The sequence below is a fragment of the Triturus cristatus genome, chromosome 5_1 (assembly GCF_964204655.1).
Source record: "Triturus cristatus chromosome 5_1, aTriCri1.1, whole genome shotgun sequence".
NCBI lineage: Eukaryota > Metazoa > Chordata > Amphibia > Caudata > Salamandridae > Triturus > Triturus cristatus.
Genome location: NC_140587.1, coordinates 1007209 through 1030552, shown reverse-complemented (window position 1 = coordinate 1030552; position 23344 = coordinate 1007209). Strand labels below are relative to the sequence as shown.

The following is a 23344-nucleotide window of genomic DNA, read 5'->3' as shown; positions in this document are numbered from 1 at the left end:
GAGGTCTGCTGCTCCTAGCAGGCCTTCACCCTGTATTAGTAGCTAATGATGGAATAAATGCAAACACAGGAATGGAGGTCTGCCGCTCCTTCCAGAACGTCACCAGAGTATTCACAGCTAACAATAGAATAAATGCACATACAAGAATGGAGGTCTGCCGCTCCTTCCAGGACGTCACCTGAGTATTCACAGCTAACAATAGAATAAATGCACATACAAGAATGGAGGTCTGCTGCTCCTTCCAGGCCTTCACCTGTGCATTTCCAGCTAATGATAGAATAAATGAAATACCAGAATGGAGGTCTGCTGCTCCTAGCCGGCCTTCGTCCCAGTATTCACAGCTAATGATAGGATGAATGCACATACAAGAATGAAGGTCTGATGCTCCTTGCAGGCCTCCGCCCCTGCATTCACAGCTAATGATAGAATAAATGCAAAAACAGGAATGGAGGTCTGTCGCTCCTTCCAGGACTTCACCTGAGCATTCACAGCTAATGATAGAATAAATGCAAATACAGGAATGGAGGTCTGCCACTCCTTCCAGAACTTCACCTGAGTATTCACAGCTAACAATAGAATAAATGCACATACAAGAATGGAGGTCTGCTGCTCCTTCCAGGCCTTCACCTGTGCATTTCCAGCTAATGATAGAATAAATGAAATACCAGAATGGAGGTCTGCTGCTCTTAGCCGGCCTTCGTCCCAGTATTCACAGCTAATGATAGGATGAATGCACATACAAGAATGAAGGTCTGATGCTCCTTGCAGGCCTCCGCCCCTGCATTCACAGCTAATGATAGAATACATGCAAATACAGGAATGGAGGTCTGCCGCTCCTTCCAGGACTTCACCTGAGCATTCACAGCTAATGATAGAATAAATGCAAATACAGGAATGGAGGTCTGCCACTCCTTCCAGAACTTCACCTGAGTATTCACAGCTAACAATAGAATAAATGCACATACAAGAGTGGAGGTCTGCTGCTCCTTGCAGGCCTCCGCCCCTGCATTCACAGCTAATGATAGAATAAATGCAAATACAGGAATGGAGGTCTGCCGCTCCTTCCAGGACTTCACCTGAGCATTCATAGCTAATGATAGAATAAATGAAATACCAGAATGGAGGTCTGCTGCTCCTAGCCGGCCTTCGTCCCAGTATTCACAGCTAATGATAGGATGAATGCAAATACAAGCACGGAGGTCTACTGCTCATAGCAGGCCTTCGTCCCATTATTCACAGCTAATGATAGAATAAATGAAATACCAGAATGGAGGTCTGCCGCTCCTAGCAGGCCTTCGTCCCAGTATTCACAGCTAATGATAGGATGAATGCAAATACAAGCACGCAGGTCTACTGCTCATAGCAGGCCTTCGCTCCGGTATTCACAGCTAATGATAAAATAAATGCAAATACAAGAATGGAGGTCTGCATCTCCCAGCAGGCCATCGTCCCAGTATTCACAGCTAAAGATAGGGGTCGCAAATTGCGACCTTCCTAATTAATATTCATCAGACAGGTTATTGTGCTACCTCCTGTGATTGTACATTTAGCAATGCAACCATTTTGTACATATGTTGCATCACAAATTGCATTACCATTTGCAAACCAGTCACTGTGCAGATTGAGCATCCCTGGTGTTTGAATAGGAATAGTATATCATATTTCACGTCCCTTCATCCAGTCCTTGGTGCCTGCTGGTCAGGTGTGTGAAGATTTGCTCACTGCTGCTTACCCAGACGGTAAAGAACGATGGTTACGAAGGTGCTAACGGCTGTCATCACGCCCAGGGTTATAGCTTGTCTCTTCAAGCCTCGGAGCTCTGAGCCAACTGCAAATAAAATAATACATGATTATTTTTTACTAGACTTATTTGCCCTTCAATACCTGATGTTCAACCTCATAGAGGAATTTATACTGGTGGGCCAGTGAAGATGTGTGAGCCAGCCCGAGTTAGTGTCTTTGAGTGTGTGTCAGGACTAGCCAGTGAATTTGAAAGACTGATAGGTCCAAGAAGTGACTCTGTGTGTGTGTCAGGCCCAGTCAATGACTGTGAGTGTGTACCAGAACAAGGCACTGATTTTGAGCATTTGACACAACTGTTCATAGAATCTTAGTTTGTGCTAGGGCAGCCAGTGCCCCCCATCTGTGCCAACATTGGTAAATGACTTTCAGATTCTACCAAGACCACCACAGATTGTCGTGTATACCAAAGTTTAATACTGGCTATAAGTGTGTGCTGACCTAGACAGCAATTCTTTGTGTGTGACAGGTCTAGTTATCAACTTTCAATGCGTGTCAAAACTGACCAGTGCCTCTCAGAACGTTTGCAGTCTGGCCTGTGACTCTCTGTTTGTGCCAAACCCAGGCACTGATTCTGTGTGTATACCCAGCATATTCAGCTTCTGAGTCTCAACGAGTACTATGGTCTTTGACTCAGCGTATGCCAAGATGGGACACTGACTAACAGCGTGTGACAATGCTAGCAGATCAGTTCCAGTGTATCCATAACTAGTCAGTCAATATCAGTGTTCATCATTCATGGCCAGTGACTCCTACTGTGCACCAGGACTACCCTGTGAGTCTCAGTGAGGGCCATAATTAGGTCGTTGGCCCTCAGTGTATGCCAAGATGAGACACTGACTATCAGTTAGAGACAACACTGGCCAGTGGCTTACAGTGTATTCCAGGATTGTAGAGTGTAGGAAAGTGCCCCTTTTTGCTTGGTTCCCCCCACTTTTTGCCTGATGTTGATGCACTATGACTGAGGTGCCTAGGGCCTATGTTCCTTCCCTAAACTGTACAGCGGCAAAACCCAATTGGGAACTCTCCGGCCAAATGTAAGCCCCTTGCAATAGGTACCATAGGTACCAAGGGCACTGTGACCAGGGAAGGTCTCTAAGGGAGGCAGCACTTATTGTGCCACCCTTAGAGGCCCTGTACCTTTACACACACAGACTGCCATTGCAGGCTGCGTGTTTTGGTGCAGAGAAAAGTGAAGACTCAACATTGCATACATCCCTGTGGGCCATGCCTACAATCCCCTGCCCTGGCATAGGTAAGCACCCCTCTAGCTGGGTGCACTATACCAGTGATGAAGTTACAGGTGCATGAGCCCTGTACCCCTATCGTGTCTAAATCAATTCTCAAGACATGGTAAGTGCCATAAAGAATATATGGTATGGGAGTTTGTCATTACGAACTCCAGAGCACCATCATGTCTTTACTGAAAATTGGGATGTTTGGTATCAAAGTTCTCAGAAAATTAAACACACAGTGATGCCAGTGTGGGATTTAATAAGAAATTCACTCAGAGGGCATATTAGAGATGCCCCCTGAAAAACAACCTAACTTTAGTTTCCTTGCTGAGTGGCCACTTGCCAGCTGCCACCACCAGATATGTTTCTGGACCCCTGGGTGAAGAGACTGCCACTCTCGGGGTCTTGAAACAAAGCCCATCCTGTGAAGAGGTGCCAAGCCTCCTCCCCCTGGATGGGCAGGGTCCACGAAAGGGAAGCTTCAAAGATTTGCCACCTTTGCAAACTGACCCAACCATTTGCCACACCCACTAACTGGTCCCCACCGGTTCTAACCCCACTGTGGTAGGAGAATCAGCGGGAAAACCAAGATAGGAAGAGAGGTGTGCCCACCTTGATCAACTCCACCCCTCGGGTGGGGAGACAAGGTGAAGCACAACTCTCAGTCCCCGCCATCTTGCAGACAGGGGACCCACCCAACTGACCTGTACCTACCTAAAACACCGCTACATTTAATATTCAGGGGCACCCCTGAACCTTGCCTCCTAAGACCAGAGCCGACAAGAAGCAGGAAGAAGAAGCAGGACCATACAGCCACGCTGAGAGAAGAAGAAGAGGACCCCAACTGACTTGGCCCCAGCCCTACCGGCCATTCCTGACCTCCGTCTCCTCCAGCAAAACCCTGGTGTGTCCTGCAGCCAGCAGCCCTCAAGACTCCAAAGGACCTGCCCTGCCTTTGCAACCCAAAGGGCTCTCTCTCCCATAAGCACCAAACTTGCCCAAAAGCAACCGACTGTGACTCCGGCCGACTCTGCAAGTCCACACCACTCAGCACCCAGCGCCGGGTGCTCTAGTGGCCCAATATGTTAAGGAGGTCCCCCTGTGATCTTAACTGGGGATCTGGTGCCCCCTGAACAGCCACAAGCTTCGAACCCGAGCCTGCAACCATTACTTGGAAGGTCCCCCAACTTTGACCAAAGGTGGCACCACTGGCTGCCTCACTGACCAAAGCCATCTAAGAAGTCCGACCGCGATCTTTCGAGCAACTCCATCTGCGACCGCCTCCAGTCACAAGGCTTCAACTTCCAAAGACCCCATTCGCCTCTTCAGTCGGTGACCTACTTCCAGGAATTCCCGACCAAGTCTGCAGCTTGGACCAAGACCAACAGTCCCCACTGAGAAAACCTGGGATCCCCGACAACTGCATCCTGCACCCGGCCGTCTCTGTGCCGGTGGCGGTGTAGTTCTTGTGCTGGCCATTGGGCCCTTGAGTGTTGACCCCAACCCCAGGAGCTTTTTGTTCAATCAGCCAAGAAGCCTGCTTGTCTGCAGTCCTGAGCCTACGACCTCGCTTGACCCATTGGCTAACACGTGGTCCCTGCACTCTGCACCCGGCCACCGCTGTGCCGCTGGTGGTGCAAACCAAGTGCCTATTTGACCGAACACTATTCACGGACACGCAAACCCCAGTTCTGCTCTCCCAGGACTAAGAGCGTTTCGAGAGTAACCCTGCAACACTGTATTTGTAAAACAAAACACATTACCTTCTTTCCTTTCTTCTAGGAAATGTGCCAGCGTGATATCTAGGGATACCTCGCTGAGTAAGAAAAGTAACTGAAACAGAATAACAACTGTTTTGTCATAATTTTCAAACCTGCATCAAGATCAACTCAATGTCGAATGCATAATTGTGATGCCTTGCCTCTGAGAGTACGATTCTGCTTATGATTTGGTTCTATCAATAAATACCACAAAATAAATATTTTTGCACAAACAAAATTGTTCTGAATTCAGTCTTTGAGTGTGTGTAATCATTTCTTGCCTAGATGTGTGCAATAAATTCTTAACACTGATAAAGCCTTACTGCTCGACCACACTACCAAAAATAGAGAGTAAGGTATTATCTACTTTTACCTCTGCCTACCTTTGGGGTTCCACTGGACTCTGTGCACACTATACCTTCACAAGCCAGGGTGCAGCAGTCGCTGCCAAGACCGTGGGGAACCACCCGATGCAGGTGATACAATAGGGCCCCCTTCGACGTGAAGTTGCAGTGCTCCCACCACACCAGTTTGGTGCAGCTCAGGGGCCTCGCACTCCACAGCGTCCAGCCAGCTCAACATCCCCCGGCCTGTGATGCAGAGAGGAGCGGCCCACATTGGTAATCTCCTCCGTGCACCCTGGTGTAGTGGAGGCACGTGGTATGCGATGCAGACCTCCCTACGTTGGTGCGCAGGAGCACCTCTACCATTCACAGCTCCAAGGGAGAGACATTACCATCCTGAGGCGGAAGCCGGGAGCACGACCTGTAATCATTTTAAACTCTTGTGTCACTGTTTATACTGTGTATTTTAAAAACTCACTTGACCTCCATTCCTGCACTGAATCAGGGCTCAAGCTCGCTCCTGATAAGCCCACGCAGTGAATCTCAGCGCTGCCGCGGGATCAGCAACAAACACCACTCCCGCCATTACCGGTGAACCCTCAGGCCACGCCCCTTTTGTGAGGCCATGCCCCCCGCCGATAAAATCTAAAGGACGCTGATTGCTAGCGCCAGTTAGAGACATTACCCTCCTGAGGCGGAAGCCGGGAGCACGACCTGTAATCATTTTAAACTCTTGTGTCACTGTTTATACTGTGTATTTTAAAACTCACTTGACCTCCATTCCTGCACTGAATCAGGGCTCAAGCTCGCTCCTGATAAGCCCATGCTGCGGATCTAAGCGCTGCCGCGGGATCAGCAACAAACACCACTCCCGCCATTACCGGCGAACCCTCAGGCCACGCCCCTTTCGTGAGGCCACACACCCCCTTCCCGTCTTCCATCTTCCATACATATGGGCATCTTCCGACGCGCAGCGGGCGCTCCGTCAGCACGCCGAAGGCGCGCCTAAGGCAAGCCCGTCTGAGCCCGTCCGTGCCAGCTCCGGGCCAGGGGCCAGCCATGCTGTTAGTTCCCTCCCCACACAGAGACAGATCTGGACAAGATCACAGCTTACTGATCTAGGTAAGACTATCTGCACCCCCTCCACACATTGCAACCTCTCCCTGTCTAGCCCTTCCCTGTTTAAATGTAACAGCTGCCCTTTCTCCTTCCCCCCGCACGCAAATCTCCCCCATGACCCATTAGTCAGCTATCCTACACCTATAAAAACCTACTCCATGGGATTATTGAATTGTCGCTCTTTACCTTGCCACGCTAATGACATCTGGTTGCTGTTGTCTTCCATGTCCTGGGACCTTCTGTTCCTAACGGAGACATGGATTAAAGACTCCTCCAACCCAGACATCTCCCTTGCCTTGCCCTCGGGCTATCGCCTCACAGGAATAAGTCGCGAAGGCTCCAAGACGGGAGGCGGAATCGCGGTAATCTTACAGACTCACCTGACGATCACGTCGAGAAAAATTATGAATATAGGGCCCATAGAGGCACTATATTTCTCCGTCTCGGACACCACTACAGCCGTCCTCTCAGGGATCCTGGTCTACAGCCCCCCTAATACCCCACAGCCTGCCATCTCTAAACTATTAGCAGTTATCGCAGATCTGTCTCTCAAACATCCTCACATTACGGTATTGGGAGATTTTAACCATCACGTAGATATAAGCGGCTGCAGTCGCGCCACCCACCTCTTAGACTCCATGCAAAATATGAATCTGACACAAGGGGTTAGGGGTTCTACACATGTTGAGGGACACACCCTTGATCGAATCTTCTCCAACTGTACGAAGCTTAAAATTCTCCCTTCCACACCCCTGACATGGTCAGACCACTTTCTAATTCCGTTCGAGGTGTCGTCACCCCAACTTCTTAAAAAGCAATCTGCCATCAATCTGCCATCAGGGCCCCCTTCGACGTGAAGTTGCAGTGCTCCCACCACACCAGTTTGGTGCAGCTCAGGGGCCTCACACTCCACAGCGTCCAGCCAGCTCAACATCCCCCGGCCTGTGATGCAGAGAGGAGCGGCCCACATTGGTAATCTCCTCCATGCACCCCGGTGTAGTGGAGGCACGTGGTATGCGATGCAGACCTCCCTACGTTGGTGCGCAGGAGCACCTCTACCATTCACAGCTCCAAGGGAGAGACATTACCCTCCTGAGGCGGAAGCCGGGAGCACGACCTGTAATCATTTTAAACTCTTGTGTCACTGTTTATACTGTGTATTTTAAAAACTCACTTGACCTCCATTCCTGCACTGAATCAGGGCTCAAGCTCGCTCCTGATAAGCCCACGCAGCGGATCTCAGCGCTGCCGCGGGATCAGCAACAAACACCACTCCCGCCATTACCGGTGAACCCTCAGGCCACGCCCCTTTTGTGAGGCCATGCCCCCCGCTGATACTATCTAAAGGACGCTGATTGCTAGCGCCAGTTAGAGACATTACCCTCCTGAGGCGGAAGCCGGGAGCACGACCTGTAATCATTTTAAACTCTTGTGTCACTGTTTATACTGTGTATTTTAAAACTCACTTGACCTCCATTCCTGCACTGAATCAGGGCTCAAGCTCGCTCCTGATAAGCCCATGCAGCGGATCTCAGCGCTGCCGCGGGATCAGCAACAAACACCACTCCCGCCATTACCGGCGAACCCTCAGGCCACGCCCCTTTCGTGAGGCCACACACCCCCTTCCCGTCTTCCATCTTCCATACATATGGGCATCTTCCGACGCGCAGCGGGCGAGCGCAGCGGGCGCTCCGTCAGCGCGCCGAAGGCGCGCCTAAGGCAAGCCCGTCTGCGCCCGTCCGTGCCAGCTCCGGGCCAGGGGCCAGCCATGCTGTTAGTTCCCTCCCCACACAGAGACAGATCTGGACAAGATCACAGCTTACTGATCTAGGTAAGACTATCTGCACCCCCTCCACACATTGCAACCTCTCTCTGTCTAGCCCTTCCCTGTTTAAATGTAACAGCTGCCCTTTCTCCTTCCCCCCGCACGCAAATCTCCCCCATGACCCATTAGTCAGCTATCCTACACCTATAAAAAAACCTACTCCATGGGATTATTGAATTGTCGCTCTTTACCTTGCCACGCTAATGACATCTGGTTGCTGTTGTCTTCCATGTCCTGGGACCTTCTGTTCCTAACGGAGACATGGATTAAAGACTCCTCCAACCCAGACATCTCCCCTGCCTTGCCCTCGGGCTATCGCCTCACAGGAATAAGTCGCGAAGGCTCCAAGACGGGAGGCAGAATCGTGGTAATCTTACAGACTCACCTGACGATCACGTCGAGAAAAATTATGAATATAGGGCCCATAGAGGCACTATATTTCTCCGTCTCGGACACCACTACAGCCGTCCTCTCAGGGATCATGGTCTACAGCCCCCCTAATACCCCACAGCCTGCCATCTCTGAACTATTAGCAGTTATCGCAGATCTGTCCCTCAAACATCCTCACATTACGGTATTGGGAGATTTTAACCATCACGTAGATATAAGCGGCTGCAGTCGCGCCACCCACCTCTTAGACTCCATGCAAAATATGAATCTGACACAAGGGGTTAGGGGTTCTACACATGTTGCGGGACACACCCTTGATCGAATCTTCTCCAACTGTACGAAGCTTAAAATTCTCCCTTCCACACCCCTGACATGGTCAGACCACTTTCTAATTCCGTTCGAGGTGTCGTCACCCCAACTTCTTAAAAAGCAATCTGCCATCAGAGCACAAGGCAGAAAATGGCACAAGATCTCATATGCCGTCTTAGAGCAATCGTACAATAATAGCTCATACCTACTCCCGGACGACCTCAATGGAGCGGTTCTCACATTTAATAAAGACCTTATGACCACAATTGAGAAAGTCGCACCCTTACAGACCCTCACCTCCCGTAGATCAAAACCGTCAGCTCCCTGGTTTACTTTGGAATTAAGGGAAAACAGAAGCAGATGTAAAAAACTGGAACGCCTATGGCGTCGGACCTATGATCCCGCCACCAAATCTCTCTATAGACTTGCCCTTAAAGAGTTTCACAAACTCAAACGAAACACCATGAGTGTATATTTTGCAGAAACCATTGTTAACGCAAAAAACTCTACAAAGGCCCTCTTTAACATCGTTAAAGAGTTCACCAATCCCACTGCTCTGTCTGTTCCCGTCACCCCCTCCCAAGCACTTAGCGAAGGCCTATCCGATTTCTTTGTGGAAAAAATTGCCAATATTACGGCAACAATCCTTCAGAATCGTACTGAAATCACCCGGGATCCGGACACCACCTGCACTAACTCATTTACTGCTTTTAAACCACTCACCAAGGAGTATGCCTTGAATCTATTTCTAAAATGCAAATCAGGCTCTCCTCTTGATCCAGCCCCGGCCCTGATCCTGAATGAGATAGCCCCGCTAGTTATTAACCCTCTGCTTGAAATCTGGAACTCCTCCCTATATTCAGGTGTTGTCCCCTCCGCATGGAAACACGCAGTGTTAATCCCCATTCAAAAAAAAGCCGAAATCGATCCAACATGTCTGAGCAACTATCGACCGATCTCACTCCTACCCAAGCCAGCCAAAGTGCTCGAGAAGGCGGTACAATAACAGCTGTCCATCTATCTTGAGTCAAATTCCCTGTTCCATGACTCTCAGTCAGGATTCAGACCAGACTTCAGCACTGAATCTGCCCTATTAGAAGTGTCCGAGTCGATACGTGACCTATCCGCTGCAATCAACACCATATCCCATGATACACTACTCACTCGCTTGCAAGAGGTGGGAGTTGGCGGGACCCCTCTCGCCTGGGTCAAATCATTCCTCACGGAAAGATTCCAACAAGTGATGCTGGGCTCCTTCTTTTCCACCAAGAAACCATTGACATGGGGAGTACCACAGGGATCTGCCCTTAGTCCACTCCTGTTCAATGTACACCTGAAGCCTCTGGCAAAAGTGGTGGAATCACGGGGCGTCAGAGTGATATTCTATGCTGATGGCACTCAGCTAGTGTTTTCCTTCAAAGATCATTCTGAAAGCTCTTTGCTCAACTTTCGCCACTGCATGGTAGATATCGCCGCATGGATGTCCTCAAACAATTTAAAACTAAATACAGATAAGACGGAAGTCTTGTTTTTTAACCAGAAATCTCCCATTCCGCCCAACCTCTGGTGGCCGGCTAATCTAGACCCCCCACCTGTACCTGTCCAAGCTGCCCGCAATCTGGGCTTCCCTTTTTACACTGCCTTCTCCTGTAAAACTCAAATTAACAAAGTTACAGCGTCTTGCTTCGGAAAGCTCCGTATGATCAAAAACATCACCCCTTTCTTGCCATTAGACTCACGTAAGACAGTAGTTCACGCCCTCATTACCTCCCATTTAGACTACGCAAATAGTCTGTACGTTGGAGCCCCGGCGTACCTTTTAAGTCGATTACAGACAGTACAGAATTCGGCTGCTAGGCTGATCTGTAATGTCCCTTACCGCCATTCCATTACACCCCATTTGATCAAACTCCATTGGCTCCCAGTGAGATTACGTATCCAGTTCAAATCACTGACCCTTGCTTTTAGAGCTCTTAATGGTCGAGGCCCCGCCTACCTGAGACACAGACTGAAGATCTCACAAGCATCCCGAAACCTCAGATCTAACCATCTTCGCTTAATGACCTGCCCCCGTTTTTGTCTTGCGCGAACAGGAGGAAGAGCCTTTGCGGTAGCCACCTCCAGACTGTGGAATCACCTTCCAACAGAACTGAGACTTTTAACTTCCGAACCTCTGTTTCGGAAAAAACTTAAGACCTGGCTCTTCTCCCTGATCCAGCCCTTTCTTCCCCCTGAACTCCTCTGAAACCTCACGAGATATTGTCTTCAGCGCCGGGACACCTCGGTTGGAAGTAGCTGTGCGCTTTATAAACCTCTAAATAAATAAATAAATAATAAGGGGCAGCAGGCAGTCTTTTCACACAGGTCAGCAATGTGTCTCCATGCGACCTGGCAGATTTCACCACCAGGTAAAGCCGATCACCGATGCCTCAATGCCTAGCACCACGGCCCAGCTACTCCACAGTACCTCCGCATCCCACTTCGGGCCCCAGATGCAGGCCCAGCAAGGCCTCCAGGCCCAGGGAACTGTTGGCGTTTTGAAGGTTTTGGATGCCATGGTTTTGCATGGAGTGCGTAATGATAAGTGATGCATTATTGGTTTTGCCCAGCCATGCGCCTCTTTTCATGATTGTAGCCCTGGATTTTCTCTTCCCCTGGGACTCTGGCTCGTCATCCTGGCTGTTGGGGTCATGAGGGTGTTGTTGATCTGTGCTGCACTTGGCCCTGGCTGCTTCAATCTGCATTCCATTGGTTTTGTTTTCTATTTTTCATTGGTGGTGGAATTATAGGCTATTTGTGCTTCTAGTGGCAAAAAAGTCACGTTGGGCTGACTAACGTGAGTTTTTTGTCCGCAAAATAAATTGGCCTTTTGTCCATTTTCGCCCGCTAACGCCAGAATTTGTATCGCCTTCACGCTAGTGTTAACAGCAGTTTTCACCCCGGCTACCTGAATTGTACATACATCGCTAACAGGGCGATAGTTTTTGGTGATAGGCCACGTTAAGAAAACTGCAGCTAACTAGCGTTAGTGTTAGTTAGCGGCAGTTCTTGTACATATCCCCCTATGTTTTCTATAAATCTGCATTAATCTCTCATAATTTGCATGCGCTAATTCATCTTCATTTTCGACCAACTAATTGATTTCTGCTGAACCTTTCCTTTCAAATGTTCAATTACTTGAGTATAATTCTGCATGACAATTGCAGGCAGCTTAAAACGATGGGCTTTATCCGGCCACTGTACTATTGTGTTACACTCAGGCTCAGATTTAGCATCATTTGACATAGTGTAAGGGCCCTGCTCTGTAGGCAGGATGGTTTTTGTGCAGGAAGGGACACCTTCCAGCACCAAAACAATCCTTAGAAAGAGGAAAAAATGAGGAAAAAGAAAGATATTTCTCCTCATTGCTCCTCTATAACGAAGGCGTAGCATTTTGTCGCATTCTGTTGTGGTAAATCGGGTATCAGGGCGCTTTACATAGCACCAGTTGCAATACATGAGGACACATTTTTTATTTTGGTTAGGCACGTGGAGATTAGGTGATTTGCCCCAAATCATTGGATGTCCAGCGTCATTGCCGAGACTCGAACCCAGTTTCCCAGATTCGAGGTCGACCGCCTTAGCCGTTAGGCCAACTCCTCTCCCTAATGCTTTCTTGGCGCTGCCTTGTATTACTCTCCAGACTTACCAAGCAACTCAGGGCCACACAAAGTGTCCTTGCGTGGCTTGGTAATTCTGACTTAAGGATTGTGCTGCCCTTGCGCCACCCTGTGTGACGAAAGGTCAATGCATCTTATGACAAATCTGCCCCTCAGTCCACAAATCGTTAGGTGCTACAATTGAAATAACACATCTTGATCTTCTAAAAGCACCTTAGAAATAGTTACAATTCTCTCTACCTCAATATACCATTTTTCTGACACCTCTCGACGCTTCAGAACATTCTTTGCAAAGGTCCACAAGCCCTGCCATGGCCAGGGTCCATGCACGTATGCTCCACAACGCACTTCTCCCATTTTACACTCAGAACCACTCACAGTCACTTTTTTTTACTTTTCATATTTTTCAGAAACATTTGTGCATTTGTCTTGTTTCTAACGCTGGCTATCGCTGGAATTCATCGCCATGCTAGCGCTCTATTATCAACGCTTAGCACAATGGCGAAAATTAGCAATGTTTACTGAAAAACAGCGAAAAGCTTGTTGATACGAACTAGTGGTCATAAGCCCATAATCCACCTCCCATGTTAGGTATGCCTTAGTCAGGATTTTAACAGACGTTAGAATCCAGCGTTAATGGCGCGTTAGCACGATTATGTTTATCGCTATGCCATACGGGACCTCGTTGTTAATGGGGCCTCGGCGTCTCTGGTGTCTTGTTCTTGCATCACCTTGCAGCACAAGGGCGTTGCGGAGGCTTGATAAATATGGGCCTCGGTGTCACTGGTGTCTTGTTCTTGTGTCACCTTGCAGCACAAGGGTGATTCGAAGGCTTGATAAATATGGACCTCGGAGTCACTGATGTCTCCTGTTCTCCATAGGCCAGAATGAGCAGTTTGACTATTACATCCTATAGTCCTAACTGACCCAAGGAACATGGTAGAAAAACGAATTTAGTAAGCCTGAGCTCAGAATATTAACATACATCTTTTAGTGAAGTTTATTTTTATATCTGTGTTTGAAAATACCACTTTTAGAAAGTAGGTGTTTTCTTGCCTAAGCCTTCCAGTGTGCTCTCCTGTTATGTGTATTGGCTGTCTGGTTTTGGAGGGAAAGGGCAGGCTGAGTCAGACCTGGGTTGAATAGAGAGATCTGCATTGGAGTATGGGGAGGGGTAGCTCCTTGACCTGAATAGAGCTGTGCCTGGCAAGGTGAATGCTGGCTCCACCTCCTACTGTGCGTCTGATGGCAGACCCCCTCTTTCTGAAAGGAAGGATGCAGCCTGGTAAACAAAGTGCTCCAGGACTGGGCAGAACTGGCTCTGGCTGGGTTCAGTAACTTGTAGCTTTTTAGAACAAAGACTTTTGGGGCATAAATATCTGTGCTGAAACCCCTACAATTTGTATTGCTTCTGGACATCAAGAGGAACCTCTGTCTGTGTAACTGAAGGAATCTGCAGGAGGCGACTATCCTTGTGCTTGTGTGCTGTTTCTTGGATTGGCCTGCAGTGGTTACCATTGGACTTGGAAGAAGAGGGAAAAGGACTTTGAGAGAACTTTTATTAATCTTGCTAAAGCAATCACCCAAGGGCTAGAAGAGAGCTAGCCTCCTGTTGAAGTCTCAGGCACATCAGACTTCACCACCAGCCTCCTGATTCCTCCCAGCGAGGATTTCTATCTGCAGGTGAGGCTCCTGTGAGTTCCAGGGCCTCTAGTTCTACTACAGAGAAGAGAGGGCTGAATCGTCGCTAACGCCCGTTTGCGAGCCACAGCAGTTGAAAGCGCACCAGAAAATCATCGCGCTGCTGCTGCTGAGAGCCCGCAACCAAAGATCATCGCATCGCACGTTTGCGGGCTGCCAAGTTCTCGCTAAACCCAAAGATCATCGCATCGCATGTTTGCGGGCTGCAAAGTGCTCGCTAACCCCACAGATCATCGCATCGAGATCATCGCATCACGACATCGCAGCGCGGACGCCGGGTGTCCGCCATTTTCATCGCATAGCATCAGGATCGTCGCTCCCTCGCTGAGCGCCATTTCTTCGCATCGCAACCCGATCGCACACGCAACAGGATCGTCGCCTCGTCTCCTCCCTCGCGGCAAGGAGTCATCGCATCAAGGGCCTACCATGCAGAAGTTTGTCGCCTTGTCCCCGCACGCATCAGCAGATCGGCGCATCGTCTTCTCCCTCGCGGCAAGGATTCATCGCATCACCGGCCTCGCGTGCAGAAGATCATTGCTACAGCTTCTTTGCGACATTTTGTTGGTTTTGCTACGAAATCCAGGTAGTTTGTAAGTAAAAGGGTCGCAGAGACCACTGCTTTGAACTGAACTCCTCTTTGCACACTTTGAACTATTTTTGCAGCATTTCAAGAGTAATCCTATTTTACAGTATTGTGGCTTTTTATCGTTATTGGTCTAAGGTTAAGCATATATCTAAAGATACTTATTTTTTATAACTACTTGTGTGGAGTCCCTTTGTAGTGTTCTTCACTGTGTTACTGTGTATGGTCATAAATGCTTCACACACTGCCTCTGAGATAAGCCTAGCTGCTCGTGCTACATTACCACAGGGTTGAGCAGGGGTTATCAAAGTGTGTAGCCCTCTTACTCTGACTTAGGAAGAAGGGTCCCTACTTGGACAGTGGCCAGTCATTGCCAACTAGAGACCCCCATTTCTAACACAAACCATATAATAAAATAGTGGTATAAGAGCCATGACTTAATTAGACACAAGGCCTAGAGCCTGTAGAATCACTGGGACCCCCAGGAACCACCCACGGTAGTGACACAGGGGACCCACGGGGGCCGTGTGCAGTGTGTGAACACAGCCGCGAGCTCCCGCTAGCTTCTATGGGGAAAGTCGCGGTTAGATTTTTAAAGATTAGGGACACTTAGAATTGAGTCAGGACCAAACCCTTTGGGACTTAGGAAGTTCTAGGGCCAACATCCATGAGAGCACCGGAGTACTCGTGTTACCTCACCTAGGGAAGCCAGGTGCATAGGTGTCGGGTCGCGTCGTCGATTTCAATGGAAGCTGGCGAAGAAGTGCTGCTGTCTGGAAGATGCGAAGTGTCCGGAGAGATCCAAGCCTGGATCAAAGATGGGAAGAACCTGAAAGCAGAGGGGACAGAGAATGGGTCACTGGCCAGTGACCAGGAAGGCGATAGGCAGATGCCCACCGATGTCGGGTGATTTCAGGTGAAGGAGGTGAAGCTTGACTCTTCAGCCACAAGGACCTGGAGGCGTCGAGGACAAACAGGAGCTGGATTCGAGCTGTCCCGCAAAGGATGTCGAGTGCTGCAGTGTCGGTGCCCGGATTGGACACAACAAGCCGTGGCAACAGCAACCCACGCAGAAATAAGAAAGATGCTTCGGTGCACACCAGCAAGATCTGTGGGACTCACCACTTGGAAAGGAGTCGGGGCACATCTGGAGCAACCAGGGAATCCCAAGGAAATTCAAAGTTACTCCCTCCGTGACCCACCAGTTGACGGACCAGGGATCGCAAAGGGACCTTGAGACGAAACACTAAATGGCGGCCCACTGGTCACTCGTGGTGACTAGGCTGACAATCTTCAGTGGATTCTGTGCTTGAGGTGGGGGCTACAAGTTAGCCCAAGCACGACTTCAGGAGATGTCGAGAAGTCAATGCACTTGCAAAAGCGACGGTGACAAGGAGTTTAGGTTCCACACTACTCACGAGGGCTGCGGGTCTCAGCTTTGCTGGAGACTCGGGTCAGCCTGTGAGATGTCTGGAAATACTCTTCCTGGGCTGCAAATACTTTGGAGTCCGGCGGGAGCTTCGGAAATGCAGACCAGCAAAATTGCTTCATTGGTGCCTGCTACGCCTTGACCCCAAGGGAGATCTCTTCAGTCCTCTAGTCTTGAGTAGAGCGTCGAAGTTCCAGGATTCAGCTTCAGAGTTTCATCCAGGGATATCTAAAGTTCTGGTTACAGAGGTTCCTTACTTATACCTAAGGAAGAGGTTGGACTAGCTCTGGGGACCCATCCAGGTTTGAAAAGAGGGGTGGCTACACCCATTTCCTTTGTCCAGTATTGTGCCAGAGCAGGGGCTGGAAGCCCCTGAACCAGATTGAGCTGGGCTATGCACAGGGACACCAAATGTGCCCCCAGTGCAGGACTTCAAAGCACTCAGAGAATGCTTCTGACCCAGCCCCAATACACATGAGCCTTTCTGGGAGGTGGTTACACCTCCTTGTGACAGGAAACCTATTGTCCAGGCCTCCCCTGCCGGAGTTTTGGTCAGCAGCAGGAGGCCAGACCCGAGTCTGTGGCTGCAGCATCCATTTTGTGATGCCAGGGCTCTTTTAAGTTTCTACCAGGTAACCCACTATAGCCATGTCTCTCACTCTAGGAGGGTGGGATCATACTCCCACACCAGTTACTGGTGTGGTGGTATGATACCAAGGTGTTTGACACCAAACACACATGTTTCCGTGCAGCTACACCAAAGTTAGCATTTACCGTTGGGTTATAATGCACTTAAGAGTATATGCTCAGGCTGCACTACAAACAGTATCAGAGAAGGGACTCTGAATGCTGCAGAGGGGCTCTGCTCATGCAGAGGCACCCTCTCACATAAGAACCTAGCACTTTGCCTTCAGGATTGGCAAGGCCTGCCATAGGAGTGACTTATAGGTTTTGTGTGTATATATGTAGTGATACAGGTAACCTATATCACAGTAAGGGGTGCATGCACCACCTTACCCAGGCTGCAGTCGCAGACCTGTGATGTCATTTTGGGTGGCATTCCAGGGTAGCATAATACATGCTTCAGCCCCTGGTAGGCCTCTGGAGTACCTATGCCCTGGGTACGTAGTATACCATATACTAGGGACTTATAAGGGCACCACAGATCCAATCTGAAATGTACCTAAAGTACATGCAATCAATTTAGAGAGGAAGCAGCTAGGCTGGGGCCCTGAATAGCAGGATCCCAGTCAGACTTAAATCGAAAAACAGTGAAACACCAGCAAAAAGTGGGAGTAAACATGTGAAGCAGATCCTATTCTCCTACACCGAGGCCCATGTTTATCAAGGCTTCGCATCTCCCTTGTGCTGCAAGGTGACGCAAGAACAAGACACCAGAGACACCGAGGCCCATATTTATCAAGCCTTCGCATCGCCCTTGTGCTGCAAGGTGACGCAAGAACAAGACACCAGTGACGCCGAGGCCCATGTTTATCAAGCCTTCGCATCGCCTTTGTACTGCAAGGTGACGCAAGAACAAGACACCAGAGACGCCGAGGCCCATGTTTATCAATCCTTTGCATCGCCCTTGTACTGCAAGGTGACGCAAGAACAAGACACCAGTGACGCCGAGGCCCATATTTATCAAGCCTTCGCATCGCCCTTGTGCTGCAAGGTGACGCAAGAACAAGACACCAGTGACGCCGAAGGCCCATATTTATAAACCCTCCGCATCGCCCTTGCGCTGCAAGGTGACACAAGAACAAGCCACCAGTGACACCGAGGCCCATATTTACCAAGCCTACGCATCCCCCTTGTGCTGCAAGGTGACGCAAGAACAAGACACCAGGGACGCCGAGGCGTATGTTTATCAAGCCTTCGCATTACCCTTGTGCTGGAAGGTGACGCAAGAACAAGACACCAGAGACGCCGAGGCCCATGTTTGCCAAGCCTTCGCACCGCTCTTGTGCTGCAAGGTGACACATGAACAAGACACCAGAGACACCGAGGCCTATGTTTATCAAGCCTTCGCACCGCCCTTGTGCTGCAAGGTGACGCGAGAACAAGACACCAGAGACGCCGAGGCCCATATTTATCAAGTCTTCGCATCGCCCTTGTGCTGCAAGGTGATGCAAGAACAAGACAAGAGAGACGCCGAAGCCCATATTTATCAAGCCTTCGCATCGCCCTTGTGCTGCAAGGTGACGGAAGAACAAGACACCAGAGAAGCAGAGGCCCATATTTATCAAGCCTTCGCATCGCCCTTGTGCTGCAAGGTGATGCAAGAACAAGACACCAGAGAAGCAGAGGCCCATATTTACCAAGCCTCTGCATCGCCCTTGTGCTGCAAGGTGACGCGAGAACAAGACACCAGTGACGCATAGGCCCATGTTTATCAAGCCTTCACATCGCCCTTGTGCAGTAAGGTGACGCAAGAACAAGACACCAGTGACGCCGAGGCCTATGTTTATCAAGCCTTCGCATCGCCCTTGTACTGCAAGGTGATGCAAGAACAAGACACCAGAGACGCCGAGGCCCATGTTTATCAAGCCTTCGCATCACCCTTGTACTGTAAGGTGACGCAAGAACAAGACACCAGTGACACCGAGGCCTATATTTATCAAGCCTCCGCATTGCCCTTGTGCTGCAATGTGATGCAAGAACAAGACACCAGAGATGCTGAGGCCCATATTTATCATGCCTCCGCATCGCCCTTGTGCTGCAATGTGATGCAAGAACAAGACACCAGAGACACCGAGGCCCATATTTATCATGCCTCCGCATCGCCCTTGTGCTGCAAGGTGATGCGAGACCAACGCAAAGGCCTCAGTAGTATTTGTAAAGCCGCTCAATGGGTGGTTTGCTCTGCCTTGCACTGCTTTGTAAAGAAATGTAACGCAACACAGAGGCTTGTGCTGCATTATGTCACATTTCAAGCTGGGAGGCGTTGCATGGGTGGAGCTTGGGCATTCCCATGCATCCACCCATGAATTTTGATGCATTCCCAGTTTTACTAAACTTAGTATACTAGGAATTCTTCAAAATGCTACACCTTCCCCAGTACATTCTGTAGCACAGATAGATAGGGAAAAATGCCTCTAAGGATTTTTTAGAGGCTTGCTGCCCTGCATTGCATGAAAGATTAGTAAATATGCCCGTAAATCACACTGCTGCCTGGAAATGAATTATAAAAAGGAGGGCTTAAGATTCCCAAATTTTCAGACTAAAGCTTTACACCAGCGTGGAAGAGATCAGCACAAGTTCTGACTGTTGTGAGCAGGACTGTGGACTAAGGGTCTTCTGGTCTCCCATGATGGGGAGGAAACATTACCCAGGAGAAAGAAGAACACACGCTTGGAGAACCAGGCTCTGCCTTATCTAAGAACAGTGGGCCTTGTGAGGAGAAAGAGACTGCCTGGAGGAAGCCAGGTCCAGTGAGGGCCCTACCCACATGATCCCAGGAGCAGAGCGTGAGATGAGAGACTCTGCTCTGTCAAGATCAGCGTGCCGATCCGGTTGTGTGCCTTCTGTGCTGTGGTGGCGCCTATATGCCAGGTAGAAGCTACAGAGAAGACTGGACCACCACACCAATCAGGCCATTGCCGGTGTGCACTACGCAACCCCCCTGATGCCAAGAGGTGACTGCTGCAAAGAGTCAGGGTCGCGGCTCTGGTCCCACATTGTGATGAGTGGGGCATTGCCCTTCTCAACGCTGTGACCCAAAGAGGGCCATCGCCTCATCTGTGCTGCCAGTGATCTTCCTATGCCAGGGAGGGATCGAGCTGAAGACTGTGGGTCATTGCCCTGTATGTGCTCTGATGACCCCCTGTATGCCAGGACGGGGGTTGTTGCTGTAGGACATCCTGCAGCTGTAACTGCACAGTTACAGCTGAGTTGGAGCAATATTTTATATGCCTGAGTCTGGGAGCACCTGAGTCTGGGAGCTCCTGAGTCTGGGAGCACATGAGTCTGAGAGCGCCTGAGTCTGGGAGTGCCTAAGTCTGGGAGCACCTGAGTCTGGGAGCACATGAGTCTGAGAACGCCTGAGTCTGGGAGTGCCTAAGTCTGGGAGCATCTGAGTCTGGGAGTGCCTGAGTCTGGGAGTGCCTGAGTCTGGGAGCACCTGAGTCTGGGAGTGCCTGAGTCTGGGAGCGCCCAAGACCTGCCTCCCTGTGGAGAAAAAGACTCACTGCTGGACCGGAGGAGCACTCTGGAAGTCTGTTGCTTCAACCGCAGCTTCCAGACTTGTGCTCTCTGCTGGGCCGTACAGGGGCCCCGGGAGACTCAGAATGTCTGCCCCAGCTGTAGTGGGCAAGACTGACCACTGGATCATCAGGCCATGAAAGAAATGGCGTTGACTTACGTACTCCAGTACGTGAACCTGTTAATTTCTGCAGAAGCCATCGTAGAACTTTTAAGACTCCTATGGAGGCTGAGAGTGGATATTGCCACACATGAATGGGGAATAACCACCATCCTTAGAAGGGGAAGTTGAACTTGAAGCTGACCCAGGTAACTGCAGCACGCCTACCCTAAGAAGAGTGTCTATATTCTTTATAGTGTGTTTGTTAGACCTGGCACCATTGGCGTGGGTCACCCTTCCATTTTTGTCTGTGCCTCAATGTGTTTTGTGTTGGTGTTAGCTGCTCAGGGCACTGTGCCACTGCCATCCAGTGCCACAGTGCAAGTGCTCCCTATGGTAAAATGTATTATGTGAATTGACTTCCACGTTTGGTTTATTTGGTTTACTATCAGTCCCTAGTAGAGTGCACCAGGGGTGCCAAGGGCTTGTATATCCAAATGCTGCTAGTGGGCTTGCAGCACTGGTTGTGCCACCCACCGAAGCAGCGGGGTAAAAATGTGTCTAGGGTCTGCCACTGCAGAACCTGCGCGCGGTCTGGTACCGTCGCGCTGACTGAGCAAGTGTCCCCACTTGCCAGTCCCTAAACCTTCCCTTAACTACATATTAGTCACCCCTCTGGTAGGCCTAAGCGCAGGGTGCATTGTAGGCATAAGGTAGGACATGCCCTGATGTGTGTGGCATGTCCTAATAGTGAATTACAGCCATTTTCGTTTTTCACTATTGAAGGCTACCTGCTCTCCATAGGCCAGAATGGGCTGCTGGGATCGCTACACGCTGTGACCCCAGTGGACTCAGAGAGCATGGTAGAAAGTCATGTTTAGTATGCCTGAACTCGGGATAATAAAATACATCTTTTAGTAAAGGTTATTTTAATATCCTGGGTTTGCAAATGCTACTTGTAGAAAGTTAGCCTTTGCGTGCCTGACCATCTCAGTCCGCCTCTGCCATGGGTGTGTGTTCTGCCTAGCAACAGTACAGGAGCAGGGCTGGGGGATTCCAGGAGACAGGTTGGCTGCCAGGTGGTGGGTAGAGAGATTACACCAGGATGGGTGGGAGGAGTACACCCTGACTCTTGAATAAGCCTGTGCTCTGCCACCACAAAGCCGGCGCCGCCCCCTGTGGAGCGGCTGATGTCTCTGCCCTGCTGCTGAAAGGAACAAGCCGAGTCACCACAACAGAGTGCTCCAAAACTGGACTGAGCCAGGCCCAGGCCCCCTGGCGCTAAAGAACAAAAGAATCCCTGTATAAAAGTAGGAGCCTGGCTCCTAAGAAATCAGATCCAGATTGAACCACGAAGGACCTCTGCCCGACTAGAAGGACCTGGAAGAAGCTGAAGGAGGAGTAACTTTCCCTGACCTGAGGGACTGGCCTGCAGTGGGTGCCTTGCTAAGGAAGGAGAGGAAAAAGACTGAAAGAGACTTTTGCACTTTGTTCTTCAACTATCTCCAAGGGCTTGGAAGAAGAGCTTGCCCCCTGAACTGAACCCCAGGACCAGTGGGTTCACCGTGTCTCCGCTCGTCTGAGAATTCGAGCCGTGTGCTTTCTCCCGCCGGAGTGCTCTGCGCACCTTCGCATCCCTCCTAGGGCCGTGACACCCAGAAGCCTGGCCGCCTCCACTCGCCGAGAGCCCCGCTCTACCTGAGTCGCTCTGGACCCATCGAGTCTGGCCGTCCCGCTTCCCTGTCACCTGCCTGCTACTGGAGCGCGCTTGGTGCCCTCTTGCCCTCCCGCCGGATTTCTAGTGGGGAAGTGAAATCCAGCCTCGGACGGCCGCCCGTACGTCGTAACGTATCCGGCCGCCCCGCTTCACCTCCCAGCCTGAGTCTGACCGTGCCGCCCTCCGCAGTGACCTCCCGCACAGTCCGTGTCGGAGGCCCTGGGCCGCACCTGTCTACCGAGAGCCGCCCGCTGAATTCTTGATCCGGAAGACCCACGAGGTGCAGAATCTGCATCTCCCCTGAAGACTCGTCCAAGCACATCGCACGTTCCCAGGTACAGTGAACTCTTTATCGGACTCGGGGTCCGCAACGTTCTGATTTCCCCGTATCACTGTATCCCGGGTGCACTGCGCATCACCGTGACTGGACCGACTCAACCGAGCCCTGTGAAGCGCTCGTGAACGAATAAGTTACCAAAGAAAAGAACAGTGCCTAATTACCATCTTGTGGCTTCCATTTCGCAACCGTTATTGATGGTCTTGTACATGCCTGCGTAACAAAGAATCTTTTATATAAAGCATCCGTATTTTTGATACAACTTACGCCTGGTGTCCGTTTGTGGGGGATCATTGTGGTTTACTGTGTGTGATCATAAATGCTTAACTGACTAGCGCCCTGAAGTTTAGCCCTGACTGCTCGCGCCACACTACCTATAGGGTGAGCAGGGGTTGTTCTGAAGGGGTAATTCTCTCGCCCTGAATAGAAGAAGGGACCACTGCTTGTCACAAGTACCTACCTGTGCCAACCAGAGGTTCCCCATTCTAACATTGGTGGCAGCGGTGGGATCTCGAATTTGCATTTATGATTTACATACAGTGAATTATTGATCACCACGTAGAGCAGACCTATAACGCAGCCACAGATTGATTGACAGTTGTTGCTAAAGAAGAATCTCCACCTTAAGAAACCATGCCTAGCTCAGTCAACGGAGGCGGAGCGTCCTCTGTATTCTCTGGAGTGGATGACATCGATTGGGAGCCCGAGGCACTGAGGAAGTGCACAAATGATGTCCTGAAGGGATATCTCTCCAAGTACCGAATCAAGCAAAGTGGACTAAGCAACAAAGATCAGTACGTGACAGCGCTGAGGGCCTGGCACGAATCAAAGTT

The 23344-nt window shown here is 50.1% G+C and overlaps 1 protein-coding gene across 1 annotated transcript in view; it reads right to left on the bottom strand.

Annotated features, from left to right (window-relative positions):
• LOC146829906 (uncharacterized) overlaps positions 1 to 23344 on the bottom strand; it is a 142052-nt gene that overhangs the window by 93026 nt on the left and 25682 nt on the right. The window contains exon 2 of the mRNA XM_085603984.1: positions 1733 to 1828. Within this exon, the coding sequence (XP_085460110.1) occupies positions 1733 to 1828 (96 nt within the window). The remainder of the gene's footprint in view (positions 1 to 1732; positions 1829 to 23344) is intronic.